This window comes from Glandiceps talaboti, chromosome 10 (assembly GCF_964340395.1).
Source record: "Glandiceps talaboti chromosome 10, keGlaTala1.1, whole genome shotgun sequence".
Lineage (NCBI taxonomy): Eukaryota > Metazoa > Hemichordata > Enteropneusta > Spengelidae > Glandiceps > Glandiceps talaboti.
Window position 1 is genome coordinate 3474261 of NC_135558.1, and position 16487 is coordinate 3490747.

The 16487-nt window shown below is 35.4% G+C and overlaps 1 protein-coding gene across 1 annotated transcript in view; it reads left to right on the forward strand.

The window, feature by feature from the left end:
- Positions 1 to 458: 458 nt before the first annotated feature.
- The window catches only part of LOC144441266 (complement receptor type 2-like), a 28045-nt gene continuing 12016 nt past the window's right edge, over positions 459 to 16487 (forward strand). The window contains exons 1-11 of the mRNA XM_078130825.1: positions 459 to 555; positions 2128 to 2178; positions 3392 to 3526; positions 9482 to 9670; positions 9983 to 10213; positions 11774 to 11956; positions 12337 to 12519; positions 13280 to 13471; positions 13877 to 14068; positions 15202 to 15390; positions 15898 to 16029. Of these exons, the coding sequence (XP_077986951.1) occupies positions 459 to 555; positions 2128 to 2178; positions 3392 to 3526; positions 9482 to 9670; positions 9983 to 10213; positions 11774 to 11956; positions 12337 to 12519; positions 13280 to 13471; positions 13877 to 14068; positions 15202 to 15390; positions 15898 to 16029 (1774 nt within the window). The remainder of the gene's footprint in view (positions 556 to 2127; positions 2179 to 3391; positions 3527 to 9481; positions 9671 to 9982; positions 10214 to 11773; positions 11957 to 12336; positions 12520 to 13279; positions 13472 to 13876; positions 14069 to 15201; positions 15391 to 15897; positions 16030 to 16487) is intronic.

The following is a 16487-nucleotide window of genomic DNA, read 5'->3' on the forward strand; positions in this document are numbered from 1 at the left end:
TTCGCAGCTAATCAGGAAAACATCTGATATGGCACGAGTACCACATCTAGGGCATCGTGATTCGTAAAGCAGCTCATGGGGCCAGTTTTGGGGGCTCGAAACTTTTGGACTATGCACCAAGTAGCATGCGTCCGCGTACGTATCAACTGCGATTCAGATTAGCGTCGATGATTGGATAGCAAATACAGCCACGTGATAAAAGTTTTGGACCAATCTATTCCTCGAATGGGTATAAAATGTATGGTAAATGGGGGTGATTATGTTTCAACGTGCGATGCATATGATATGTTCAAGCTCAGACCAGCTCTGAGGTTCATCGAAACATCTATCTGACAAACTCGTGTCTTACCATATATAAATAAACTTAATCACAAACTTAATATCAAAGTAAAATACGAAAGAGCAGTTTGAAAACGCTTAAACATACAGCTTATCTGCAACGATCGAGGGCGCACTCCATGATCATAGCCCTGCATGCAGTCTGGCAGTCTGGCAGTGACAGTCTCCCACTAGTGAAGAATGGCTTTACATGTAAAATATACAAGAGAACTTACGGTATGGCATCAATCTGATTAAAATCTGATGTTAGATAGGCTGGTATTCCTGTATTTACCTTTATTCCATCGTTATTGCGTCTTTTACGTGAGTTTTTTTTTTCCTGGACGGAAAGGCGTTCGTCCAGGAAAAAAAAAAACTCACGTAAAAGACGCAATAACGATGGAATAAAGGTAAATACAGGAATACCAGCCTATCTAACATCAGATTTTAATCAGATTGGGTATGGCATGGTACTTCTTAGGGAACAAGCAGAGTTTGCGACAGGGGGGGGGACTGAGGAGAAATTGGGGTGGGGGTTGGGGCTTGATGGTCTCAGTGAAAGTGGGGGGGGGGGGATTGTCGACATGAAATATTTTGCTTTATCATTATGATTTATGATTAGTTAACCATATAGGCTTATAGCGGTCGTTTACCAAGTACATTTCATTGCAAATTTCTCCGCAACAGGTTTTTAAACTATATATTGAATATTACCATGGTGAGTGAACTTGCGCGATCACAAATACGACAATATTATCGATATTTTATTGTATTCTGATAGAAACATTCTGATACATATCTCGGGAAACAAGTGCCTGTGATGAGGCGGGTGACTGCCGAGATTGTGTTTCTGTATGTCAACATTACTGGCAGTATTTATTGGGTTATCATTTAGACATTCAACACAATAGGAAAGTTGCTGTCTAAAACAGTAAATATTAAAATTGGCCTATATACAACTATACAATCTTCAAACAGTGTCAATAAACTTTGCTTAAATTATGATAAATCTTCTCATAGCCCTACTTAATGCTTGCATTATCCAGGCTTAATCAGTGGGTCCATGTCATTCACACCCCCACCCCCACCCCAGCCATCAGAAGTGATGATGCCTATACGTTTGTTAGGTCATGTGAAATCCCAGTTTACAATTTGTCCCATGAGAAACTATATTTCACTGGCAAACCATAACACACATTAATACACAGACTCTAGTGTGGTTTGTTGCATTTGTCAGTCCTAGCTGTGTCTATACTACACTCCTATGGTGGAGTCACCATTCCTTGCTGTATTTAACTCAGCATATCAATATTTTCATAGACTTTAAATTGTTACTTGAATGGTAAAAATTTTAATTTCATAATAAGTATTACATATTTACATAGTTTGTTCTGTGATAGATTTAACATCCTACTTTTTATTCCATATTTTTCATTCCTAGCTACATTTTAGTGCATATAAATATTTTCATAGACTTGTTGCGTGAATGGTAAAAATTTTAATTTCAATTTAGAATAACAAAATATTTTAATTTTAGTTTGTTATGTGATAGATTGAACATTTTACATGTTTAGTGGCAGTGATGTGATCATAGATTTCATTCACTTGTTGTGTAGTGGTGTCTTTGAGAGAGTGTACACCACTTGCATTCACTAACATTATCAGAGAGAAGTACCTGTATTCATATTGGACTGTCGTACACACATTGAGCACCTACATATACAGAAACTCAGAACTGTGATGGTCATAGTTGTCTGTTGATTTCCACCATGCCACCATCTTGTAGTCATTGGATCTTTTACCTTACAGTGGGACTTGCTGTTCTAAGACTAACAACACCTGAAGTTGCTGCTCAGTCATGTAAGTTGTGCTTTCCTGGTCTAGTAGTAATGGTGTTAGTCTAGTTCCTAGTCGACGTGTTACGATTACTACCATCATCTCCACATAGTGTAGTTCCTATATGATGTGTTACGATTACCACTGAGTTACCATTACTACCATTCACTGAGTGGAAATAATGGTAGTAATCATAACGCTTCATATAGGAACTATAGACTAAAGCAGTGTTTGGGCTGTCATTATTTCAGTTTAGACAAAGATTTCTGTACGTATTACTCAGAGTATATCCCTTTTCAATGGTTGGAAAACATGCATAACAGTCTATAGTTTTGCATGTATGTAAATTTAATGGTGTGCAGTCGTAGCAATGATGATGTAGCTAGCATAGAACTAGAACTAAGTATAGGATGTTATTTTTGGTTTGTTTTCCCACGTCTGTTATTGAACTTTTTTTTATTTAAAAAAAAGGGGGGGGGGGTTTAATTGAATTGATATTCTGTAGCACTTTGTTGATGTGGACTAGTTTACCTTTTTACATCTCCTGTCATAAGCAAATGCCATTGTTTAGTTTTTAATTTGCATTTTTAGATCCTTTCCCCAGTAAGGGATGGAAATATGGGAACTTTTATTTGAACCAGACATATTATTGCACTGAATTGAATTCGTTTCAAAACTTATAAAACTTTCATGAAAATTTCACACATTATACTGAAATATGACAGGTACAAGTTGATTACAAAATTTCAAATCAGTTTTACAAGTGGACACAAAAAATTTCACACTTGTAAACTTTCAAGTAGAGCTAACTATAGTAATTCATAGATGTTGCTAATAAATGCTATTCTTTTCAGTGACTTGTTTACTGTTACAGTATGTGTTACTATCCCATATTTCATAGCTGTCTGCCATTCTTTTTATATACTTGTGTACAATTTATTAGTTTCCCATAATTCTTTAATAGCTGATTTGCTGCCATTCTTTTTGATGCATGTTTTCATAATACTGTATGTTACTTACTATCCCATAATTCATAACTGTTGCTGGCATTCTTTTTGATGTTTTTTAAAGTGTGTTACTATCCCATAATTCATAAGTATCGCTGCCATTCTTTTTTTTTACGGTATGTGTCATAATCCCAAGTCATAGTATGTCATTGATTGCTTTCTTTCTTTAGATATTTGAACCCAATGTATATTTTCTCAGCATTCCTAGCTGTCACTGTCATTCTTTTCAGATACTTGTACCCAATATGATGCATTCTACACATTACAACATCAGTGTGGAGTACCTTGTAACTCACATGACGATTGTGGGAATGGTGAAGAATGTCTGTGTGATGGCAAATGTGGTTTAAGTTGTCTAGTGGAAGGTAAGACGTTCCTATCTTGCTATCAAGTCACTCAGAGGAATATCAAACTATATACAGCTGTTTACCAATATTTGCAATTTATAAATTTGATATCCAGAACAGAAATGTCCCAGACTAAGACAGACATACTTTTTTTGTAGTGGCTCAAAATGATATAAAATTGGGTTTTCTTGTGAGCTATTACATCATTGATTAGTAATGGTTATAGGGAACACCAAATTTTGTCATGTAATTTGTGAAATATGGTAGATATTGATGCAAGATACATTTTGCAAATGTCAACAAACTGTAAACTGGGTCCTTTTACTTTGTAGCCAGGCTGTTTTCAGGTCTGATAGCTCTCATATCTTCATTCAACTGGTTTGATTCCTGTATCAAGTTGATGTTGCAAAGTGGAGATATTTGCTCTGCAAGGTAACATGGATATGTCAACATGAATATGTACAAATGAACATGAATGCAACATATGAACTCCTCGTGTACAAATGTGGTGGACATAGAACATCAAAAACAAATTACAGAGTTTACACACACCTACCTTATTTATTTTATTTATTTTATTTATTTGTTTTTTTATATTGATTGATTGATTGATTGATTGATTGATTGATTGATTGATTGATTGATTGATTGATTGATTGATTGATTGATTGATTGATTGATTCATTCATTCATTCATTCATTTGTTTATTGATTGATTGATTGATTGATTGATTGATTGATTGATTGATTGATTTATTGCATCCTTTTTGTATCAGGGGCTCAGTAAGCATGTTAGGAGCAGCACAAACAGAAAATTAAAATACATACATACACTACTAAAAAAAACCACAGAAAGTGTTATTAGTATTAAAATTACAGAAACAAACAAATGAACAAAAGGGAGGGAAGAAGATAGAGAGAGAAAGAAATAATTACATTTCAGATGTTAGTAGTCAAAAGATTTTAACTATTCTATATTAATTTTAACAAAATCTTTTCTGTTTTCAATTACCTATTTTATTTAATAATTTATATTGCAGGGTGTATTATCTACACAGTTCACATAGTCATAACTTCTAGTAAACTATTTCAATAACACTATGCTGTTTGATAAAATAGTATTTCTTTATGGATATACATACATGTAGGTTAGCAAAATATTGGATATTACTGGACACACACCATAGCTGTTCTTAAGTTACAGATTTTTCAATTCAATTGTATACACTCAGTCAAATGCATGCAATTCTCTGGAAAGACTGCGGTTATTATTGGCACTAATATTATGAGTTAATGTCTTACATACATGTCATATTCAACTACAGTGAAACCAAAACCCCCTTCAGTGAGTCAATAAAACCCAATGTCATACATTTTTAAACTATATATAAGTCTAAATTCTCTACAACAATCTACACAGCACATTGTTTCTAAATTTAGCAAGACTGATTGATGGAAAAACTAACTTAAATTCAAACTTGTATCTGGGTTTACAAATAAAAGTAGTATCTCATGTGTCTTTTGTGGACTAATATGTTTTTGGCAAGTTTGAATAGATGAACTGGTCATTCGATCAGTTATGAACAGACTTAAAATTTAGGTCATTTTCTGACAACTGCAAAATTAATCAGGAAGACAAACAATCCTTTCATTAAATCTGAATTCCAGGCAATAGTTGCATATCACTTCCAAGTAACTGGCCTTCAAGTGTTCATTCCTTTTTCTTCTCTAATTTCTTTGAATTCATACTGGAAGACAATTAGCAATTAGCTCACCAGCTCTCAGCTTGTAAAATTTTCCAAAATCTTAAAATTTTAGTATGTTCACTGTTTACTAGACCAGGTATGTAATTAACTGTCTTTCAAGTTCTTTTTGAAAACATTATTCAGATTATGCCATGATTTGCAACATATTTATATTTAAACTCAATTTCATTCAGTTTGTGCATAGACAGTGGAAGGTATTAAACACGAGATTATGCGTTAACAACAGCTGGATGGGAAGTTTAAGATATCAAAGTTAATCTTTGTTTCTGCAATTGTATTAAAATGTGGTAATGTATTCCAGCCAATGTGGCATCAAAGGAAACAGCCGACTTGCCAGTCCTTCTCCCCTCCACTGTCTATGGTTTGTGACAGTCACAAGTTGTTGTGTGTGCACTAAAATGTAAGACACAACTTGACTTTATAATTTAGCTATGCAAGTACACATTCACACAAATGACAAGTTAGGCAGAGCTGCATGATTATATGCATTGTTGATTTGTGGTTTGAATAATGCATTGACTTGTTGGTAGATCAGCACTGTCTTCAATGTTTCTGCAGTAACTATGGAATGGTGAGAATTTTTAGCATGGTAAACATGAATGAAAAAAGGGACAGTAGTGGACTCGGGTCCCAATTATATCGTACCTCACATGGATCAGCTAGACTGAAAAGGATTCATACTTGTTTCTGCTTGCAGACAGTGGTTAGATATGTCTAAAAACCACAAACTTCCAGGAGAAATTACAATAGAAATTCGTAGTATTAAAACTGGGGACTGTCCCTTTACTTTCCAATCTACCCAGCATGTGATGTTCAAGGAAAATGCCAAGGGCTTAAAATGGATTTTACTGGGAACTGTTCCTGGTTGTGTAAATTGAGAATTTGCTTCTTGTGGCTGCTTCCTTGTACATGTAATAATATCTCATCAGTCTTTATACAAACCAGATGTGACCTCCCATAGATCATGTCAGTTAGTTTCTTGGTAAATAATGATGTTGTGTCAGTGTGACACTTGTGTGACAGGACATGTGTTACAAATACTGCAGCTCCACCAGTGACAGGCAAGCATTTCAGTAGAATAATGTTACAAACAGGAAAGTAAACAACTGAATTTTGGCACAGCATGTTGGAAGTACAGTGACAAGTATTAAGTCAACTATTATTAATGACTTATAAGTATTGCAACTTACATTCCATCAATTCAAAAGAACAGATTTATGGCCTCTTAAAGCTCACATTATAACTGAAATTATAGTAGTTTGGTGTTTCACTCATGGGACATTACATTTTACACAAAGATAGAGAATTTTAAGTCTAGACTAACAATAACAGAGACACAACAAATACAGGAGGATCCTTTGCCCAATCACATTGAACAGTGATACATGTAAGCATTGCTATTCTTTTACAGTGCAGTAAAACAGGCTTCTAATAAAAACATTACACATGGACTTGATGATTTTAATGGCTTCAATTGTTTATTTTCTAACTGATAATCAACATATCAACTTGACTACTTTGACATCCCCTCTGTGCACAACATTGTCTGAGTGTGTGTAAAAAATGTCATGTTACATGGGTGAAACACCAAACCAACATCATTTTAGCTGTAACCGATGAATTTCAAGTTCCCCTCACATTCCTATAAAAGAGGCTATAGAATTGTTCTATCAAACCACAGGGGTGTGTAATATTGCATAGATTGTTGTTTTCCAGGTCTACAGACTAAATATAACAACCTTTTGAATATATATTCCTACCTGTATAGGGAAAGAGAGAAGGGAAGACACGATTGTCGACCCTGTATGAACTCCTCTGTACGTCTAGCTATTTTGAATAACCCGCTCGTTGCCGATTGGCTGCTCGAACTACGCCTACGTAAAAAAGACCCCCTAGCTTATCTGAAGATTAGACGCATAGCTACAGTAAGGAATGACATATAATGAAAGAATATTCTTCGCTGTTTTAATGCACTCGATTTTTTTTTAAAGAAACGAAAAACGCAATCAAATCATACAAACCGGTTACCGTGTCAAACACTCTATAGTGCATCTGCTTAGTACATCAAAATCATAAGATTCAAGGCGTGTCTGAACAATTCAAAAATTCAAAAATAACAAACAATAAACAAATCATAATTTAATAATTACGACAATCAAAATTCGTAATTACGAGAAAAAAGTCGTAATTACGAGAATTGAAATCTCGTAATTACGAGATTTTAAATTTTATTTTTTTCCTTACAACTTGGCACTAATACGCTTCCATAAGTGTCAGATTCACAGTCACATGTGAGCTAATATTCCATTCCACCATTTCCAGGATGGTGATATTCTAGTCTAATATGGCTGTCCGAGTCGACAATAAGACCTTCAAATCCCCCGGAAGCATCACTACTTTATGGGCCACCAAAAATGAAATTAATTTCAGTATACACAGATTCACAGTTTGACACAGTAAAAATGCATTTGTATTGGAAATCGTATAAGTATACTCAACAGGAAGCTGTCGTAAACTTTTCGAGATCCATGGTTCCGGGTTTAGTGATGGCCGTGCTTCTAATTTTGAAATGTAGCGGTAATCTGACGTCATTAGTCAACGCCTCTTTCTTGGCCAATCAGCAGTGAACATTAGACGGCTATGTCATTTGACCTGCCTTTGACATACAGAGGACTTTATACAGCGCCCGCTCATTGTAAAAGGTCTATTTTTATCGTTACAAAAGCATTTTTGCCCCCCAGTGATAGTGTATAAGTTTACTTGGCACATATTCTTCATGCAGGTATGTTTTTGTTGCAAATGTGCATGTTTTATTCAAATTTGAAAGGTTACGAAGAAAGATGACCCGGAAGATGACCACCCTTCTCATATTTATAGTATACGTAGTACTATAGATATCGATACATTTGTAGCAGCAAGATTCGTATGATATTTTCCTAAGAAAACGGAAATCTAAGCAATAATACATGCCCCTGTGTATCAAACCATACTTGTAAAATGCAAAAGAAACAATTATAGGTAAGTGCTGCACACAGTGGGGATGTAGGCAGTTGTTAATTATCAGTTGGAAAATAAACAAATTAAATTATTGAATTCTTTACAATCATCAAGTCCATTATTGTGTATTTTGTCAATGTATTGTTACTGCAGTGTTAAAGAAAGCTGATGTTTTATCAATTTTCAATGTGATTAGGCAAAGGATCCTGCTGTGTGTGTGTGTGTGTGTGTGTGATATTGCTAGGTTGGAGGTGAAATTGTGTCCAAAATATCATGTCCCATGGATGAAACCCCAAGCTGATATCATTTCTACTGTAATATAGTTGAATATTTGCCAACAAATAATTATATAGCACAATGTACTTCACTATAAGTGTAGAAAGTCACAGTGTGTTATGTGATCAGGGTCCCTTCTCTGAAAGAGTAAAAAACTGAGATATAAAATAAAAATGAGTGATAAGTTTAATGCAGATGCCATGGGCAAGTCAGTTTTTAAATGACCTGTTAATAGCTCTGTACTTTTGGTAACACAATGCAAGTGATAACAAGGTGTTATCTGAGTGAGATTGAAAGTAGCCCTACCTTTATTAGTTTGAATAAGACCTTCAAGAAATCGATTTTTTGTAGCCAGTCTTCAGTGAGAATTTTCAATTCACTCAGTGTGCCTGTGAGCAACAGTTTCTTGCAGGGAGCGTGCAAGAAATTAATTTCTCACAAATATTATGTGAGAAAATTAGTTGTAATTTCCTGGTTAATTTTCACATCAAGGAAGGAAATATCACAATGTAGTGCCTGCACAAGGGTTGGCACTAAATAGATGCGCAGCTGTCGAAATATAACTCCATCGGGCAATTGCGCTGAGCAATTTAGTCTCTGCACATGTGGGCAATATCATTACATTGGCAATAGTCTATTTAAAGAAGGTCATGTGATTCAATTCTGACCAATGACTGCTGTTGTAAGAACATTGAGGTGTAATAAAACTGTTTACACTAATTTATTATTACCGGTAGGCAGAATTCCGTGATTGATGAACAAATTTTATCAATGACTGTGTGGGTGGTTTCGGTTGAATATGAAATTTCATCTCAGGACCTCATTCAGCTAGATGTGAGAAGATTTTGGAAGCCACAGATAGACTCTAGACTAGGTGACCTAGCTACATTTATACATGGTACTATGTGTGATCTTACATCAATTGTCTTTGTAGATGACTTGCCACAGTGTGTGACACCACCGCATCCCAATAATGGCATAACACATGTAGAGAACAATCATTATGGATCCCTGGCTACATTTACCTGCAATGATGGACATATATTGATTGGTCATCAGACAGCTGTCTGCATGAGTTCAGGAAGCTGGGATGTTTCTTTACCTCACTGTCTCAATACACAGGGTAAGGACAAAAACATGACTTTAGACAAATGCATTTGATTAAATAGTCTGGTTAAAGTCCCTCAATCAGCACACATTCCTGTGCTCCCTCCTACAGTGTTCATATAAACATGATTATGTTGTTGCTTCCCAACGTGATTTAGTTTAGAAGGACTGGCTGTGGAGTCCTGGTTGGGCATTGGGGGGACATCGTGAAAAACAGCTGGACAGTACCAAATGAATATTTAATGAGCGGTGATGTTTTCATTCATTCATTTGTTATGTTTTGTTAACTTGAAATGATGGTTTACCTTGTATATTATTTGTTGTACAGATGTGTCTGAAAACTGTGACAAGGCTGATTTACCTGTAGTTGTGTATGCTACAAGAGACGACAACAACGATGATGATGATGATGATGATGATGATGATAGTACTGGAACAGCAGACATTGGACAAGTTGTCAGTTACACATGTCAGGATGGTTATTACATCGTAGGATCTATGCCGTCTGTAACCTGTCAATCTGATGGCACTTGGTCAGATATCATCTTCACATGTTGGGGTGAGTATTCTTGTAGTTGTATTAATATTGTGTAATTGGCATGGTGTAGTCTGTGTGTGTGTGTGTGTGTGTGTGTGTGTGTGTGTGTGTGTGTGTGTGTGTGTGTGTGTGTGTGTGTGTGTGTGTGTGTGTCTGTTTGTGTCTGTGTATGTGTGCGGATGACTTAGTGGAGTCATGATGGGCGAATGGTTAGAGTGGCCGGCTTTGAATCTGCAGATTGCAGGTTCGAGCCCCGTCGCTGCCATTTGTTTCTGAATGGCTGAAATCCTTGGGCAAGGTTTGAACCACGATTGTGCCTCAGATAACCCAGCTGTATAATTGGGTACCTGGTTATAGATTTAGGTCTATGCTAGGGATAATAATAACTCGACCCTCATGAAAAGAGGTATTATACCTATGAGGCTATCGAGTCTAAATAAGGATTATTATTATTATTATTATTATTATTATTATTATTATTATTATTAAACGTGTCAATTATTTTGATTTTTGATGGGATCCTCGTTACTTTGGATATAGTTGGGAAATTGTTAAAATCTAAATGACTGCATCACAGGTGTTATTCTGGTCAAAAATGTTATTTTTGGTAGTTAAAATCAATTTGTTGTGCAAATTAGGTCTAAAAATGTTATTTTTTGGTCAAAAAATCATTAATTCTAAAACTACTCAGCAAATTGGGCTGAAATTTGATTTAGGTGCTTCTACAGGTGTTTGTATGATGATCTCATCAGTGATATGCAAATTAGGTTTAAAAATGTGAATTTTTTATCAAACATTTATTTATCAGAAAGTGCTTTGGTGCTGAAATTTAGTGGTAATGTTTCACGAAGTGTATTTTTGCAGATGGTCAAAAAAATTGGCCCTAGCAACCATATCCACCCCTTAGCAACAACTAGATGCCAGTTTATTTAGCAAAGATACAACGTAATATTAGGTAGGCATGTGAATAAACATTCAAAAAATGTATGCAAACATGCCTAGTGATGAGATCATGCCCATAGCAACAGTCAAATTATGTGTATATTGCAAAGATAACAACATGAATTGATAGGCATATAAATAAACATTTAAGAAATGAACATGTATATGCTTGGTAACTAGACCACAGTCATAGCAACAATGTAATAATGAGGTATGTTGCAAAGATAACAACAGGGATGGTTACGCAAGTGAAACATTTTGAGCAAATATTTGTTTATAGCACATAAACTGTACAGTGCTACAGTGCCATTGGAACTGTTTTTTGCTAAGTTGTTAATCTGATAGTACTAGTATTTAGTAAAATGCAGTCCTTACATGCTGGACGTTATATACCAGTTACAAAGTTAGAGTCCAGTTATATTTCTGCCTTGAGTCTTATGTTAATCACTGCTGTCCACTTAGATATGACTTGTGGGGTAAAATAGCACCCCGGTAACTTTTAAATCTTGTAAATCAATACTTGAATAATTATATTCTTCCATTTTAGTCAAATGAAGCTATAGTTTAATGCAAAACTTTTTTGGGGAAAAACACAACCAAAAAAGTTTGTTTATAGATCTCGATGGTTTTTTTTTATAGAGGTGTCATGTGGTAATCCAGAGGCCCCAAACAATGGAGTGTTGGATAATTATGATTTCTCGTATGGAGCAGTTGTCAGCATAACATGTGAATCTGGTTACCACATGGAGGGAACAGACATAGTTGTGACTGAGTGCCAGTCAGATGGAACATGGTCTGAGCAGGAAGTCACACTTTGTCAACGTATGTAAACTTTAGTCTGTCTTTTCAGATAATGTAATTGAAAGCACTCATGAGGTTCATTGTGATTGGCTAGAAAACAAAGGAAACAACCATATCTGTTGGCTGTATTGTTAATGAGTGATTACATGTATTATAATCCATGATAATGATATTCAAACTAGTGGGCAGGGTATACAGTTTGTTAACATTATGTAATCTTTAGTCTTTCTGTGAAATCCATTTCAACATTCACTGTACAAGTATATGGTCTGGGCAGGGTGTACCAGCTGCATTGTTTACATAGTACGTAATATTTAGTGCTTCTTTTACATAAGTCAATATTCATTATAATTGTTTCATTTACATCCATGTTCATATCCCATGATATTTCTTGAATACAGCTGTTGTATGTCCAGATATTGATCTGTCAGAGGGTGCACCTCTGTACATAGAAGGTGTTTACTCAATAACCTATGGAAGTCAGTTGATCTTTACTTGTCCAAGTGGATATCGATTACTTGGTGTTAGTGTGATACAATGCAAGTCTGATGGCTCGTGGACTGATAATGTTCCAACTTGTGAAGGTATGTACACTTTGACTTGCTAATACCGGTATGCATCAAGGAGGAAGAGTTCATAAATCAGTTTCAGTCAGTTTATGGCATTTGCTGCACTCTCTTTATTCTTGTACCACTACTTATGTTGAAAATGTGAACATGTTGGTAATTATGATTTGAAAAAATACACACATGCAATAACCGATTACAACCATGACAACATTATTCAAATGAAGTCATTAATATGTAAATGTACATGCACAGCAGAGATGAACACAGGAGTTAACACATGAAGCATGTGACATGTGCATGTGATAATTTACATTGTAATTTAAATTACCCTGGCTTATCGAATAAATCTTTATAAAAACCTCTGGTGATAACTTCCTGCTGAATATTCAATCTCTTTTATTGACAAAATAAAGACACCTTGTCCATCTGTCCACTTGTACCAAATCCCCTATTTAATTTCAAACCATCAGTTAGGTCAAATTTTTATTCCTAAGAAATCAGTCACACTGACACTTTATCTTACTGATACATCTAATCAGCATGGGATGGAAAGTTTATTCAGTGTAATAATCTCCAAGAAGGTTATGGTGCAACTTATTCTTGACTTATTTGATAAACCAGCGAAATGTAAATTCCTTAAACAACAGAAAAAACAATTTTATTACTGATGATCATAACCAAACATAAAAAAAAATTATCAATCACATGCTCACTGCTCCCTGTGGTACTCTGGCAAACATGACATAACCAACTATGTCTTTTGTACTTCTAACAGCAATTTCATGTGGAATGCCAGATACAGGAAATGATGTCCTTATTCAGAGCCAAGGAAACACATTTGCATATGGTGATGTTGTTGAATTTATGTGTAAAAGTGGAACATATAAGACATTGGTGCCTGCAGACTCTGAAAGTAGAATGTGTACAAGTGATGGTACATGGAGTGGAGACTCAACTTTGTGTGTCAGTAAGTTTACATACAATGTTTTATCATGTTGTATATCTATGTACACATGATGATACATTGAGTGAAGACTTAAATTTGTGTACAATTAGTAAGCTAACTTACTTACTGTTTTATCATGATTGTGCATATATATTATACATGATACATAGAGTGGAGAATTATGTTGTATCGTTTGAAATTTATGAGTTTACCAATGTGTGAGGCCTGTATAACAGTCATAGTCATGAAATCTCAACTTTCATAACTTTTGTTTGTCTTTATTTTCAAAAACCATGCCAACAGTTGCTAAGATATCTACTAATAAGGTTAATTTTTTTATATTCTGCATTTCAGTTGCCGGACCAACCGTGCAGCTGCTATGATATTGTAATTAATAGCTCTCATCTTTCACGTTGCTATTTTCAGAGGCTTGTCCACCATTGCCAGATCTTGCCAACCCATCACATACAGTTGTGTCTGAAGTAAAACTGCATGGATTCACCACTGTAGTTGGATATCACTGTAGATCCAACTATAAAATGGGAGGCCACAGTCGACTCAAATGTGATACTGACACTGGACAGTGGGACTCTACAGATGTACCTAGCTGTAGTTATGGTAAAGTAAAAAGATTATTTTTCTTCATGCAGATTTTATCCATCAGGTGAAGGAGAAGTGAAGTCTAGCATATAAAAAGACAGTTGCAACAGAAAGTGCTAATAGTGTACATTATATGTATATATCAAAACAACTTGTTCACTATCATTTTTATTGACAGTGATTATTACCATATTGTTTTCACTCAGTGACACCTCAAAGGATGTTGCCTTAGGTTACTTATTTCGTAGCTTTTATTTAATATTGGTTGTTATTAATAATGTCATCATATGAGTATAATTGGCCATGAATTGCCAGTCATCATTCCAAGCAAGTTTAGTTTACTATTTGTTCATAATTATACCAAACACTATAACATGGATGGCACAAAATGTAATTGTTACTTAAGGATGAGGGTAATTAACATTTAATTAGGAATCATGAATATTTAATATACTTTGCTAATACATATGCATGTATGTTCACTCCCATGAGACCTTGCGCATCCATGGCAAAGACCATTGAACAATGAATGGAGATTCAAACAAGGTTCTTGCGATCAAGCGTAATGTATGCGAAGTTACAAGTCATAAAATGAATCTCCAGAATCAATAGTAAAATGCCTTCCCTGAATCCGCTTTTAAGTTCAATGTTTGAGAAACTATTTAAGCAATAAACCACCCCCTGGGGATGGTATTCCAAGAGGTTTTGACCAGTGAACGAAATATATGCACGAGCGATAGCGAGTGCATATATTGAGTTCACTGGTCAAAACCGAGTGGTATACCATTCCCAGGGGTGGTTTATCGCTATTATACCAGTACAGTATATTGAAAATATTGGAAACAAGATAAGACGCAATGTTTTCTGGTTTCATTTGTGCCCCCATCCCTGCACAGACTACAACGTTCGTAGACGAACAGTCAACATCAAAATTTGGACATGTGCCAACTGTGCATTATCGCTCATTTTAGATGTGCTAGTTCGATGTGTAGACCAATCAGATCTCTCGATTTGCGCCATCAATATACTGGTATAATATAATACCAGATTTCCCTTACTTTGTCACAGGAGTTTCCAAACCTTTAAAAACCATTTGAGATGACTTGAAATGGTCTGGAATTTGAATGTAAAGTTGTGCTTCTTGTTTCTAGATGAATCTGGATTTTCACGATATGAAGTAAGGGCTTTCCCTAATGCCCTGGTAAATGGTGAGATGACTGTCAACCAATGGGATACTGTCTTTTTAGATTGTTTAATACCTGTCTCATATCGATGGATGGGTAGAACAAGATGGTATCGACCAAATAATGATGTTGCTAGGGGTACTCAGTTTCCAGTTGGTAAGTTCTGTTCCAATCAATATGTCAGTTCCAGTCACGATGGGTAAAAATGGTTAGAGTGGCCGACTTGGAATCTGCAGGTTGCAGTTTCGAACCCCAGAACTGCCATCTGTTTCTGATTAGCTTAAGTCCTTGGGCAAGATTTGAACCACAACTGTGCCTCAGTCAACCCAGCTGCATAAGTGGGGACCTGGTAGGATAGAGGTTGCAATGTGAATGCTATAATCCAATGCACTTATAAAGGTTGCAATGGATTGTATACTCGCCAGGGAGTTGTGGAAGTATAAAGGGCCATTGTGCTGATATAGACCTGAGCCAAGAGTAATAATTGTAATTACAAACACTTTGAGGAAGTATAAAGGGCCATTGTGCTAATATAGACCTGAGCCAGGAGTAATACTTGTAATTACAAACCCTTTGAGCACAGAGTGGGAAGTGCTATATACAACTTAATGACACTGTAACAGCCTTTATAATATATATTATGTAAATCTTTGTCATCTCCAGGTTATAGATCATGGTATCGATTTAGCTTGAATCAAATACAGCATGAGGATGCTGGAGAGTACAGATGTGGCATGTTTGAAGCCAATGTCTTTGAACCAACAGTCTTTACTAATATCACCCTTCACGTTATTCGTAAGTATTAAACTCCTTGTGATAAAGATAGTCAATGTAAAATCTTTTTCTGTCAATTGGCATGTATGTGTAGTCTTCGTTACTTTAATTTGATTAATTGTCAGAAAGAGAAAACAAGATATACAAACTTTGAAATAAACAGGAAAAAATTTGGTGAGGGTCGTGGGAATAGCTCTCAATAAACTAACCAATGTCAAATGATCAAACATACATTTCCATGCAATCTAAAGCAAATTTGGGGCACAAGTTATACTGAAAATACATCTAATGATGAAGGTTATGCTGGTGGCAATTGCATATAAAGAAGCTCTCTGGGTCTAACAAAGCGTCTCTCTGAATCTAACAACAATACAAAAGTGTGAATAAAAATGAATAAAAAGAACAATAAAAATTAAGATATTAAGTACACACAGGCAAGGTCATTCCCTCAAAATATGCAGCTTTACTTTTGCCTTAAT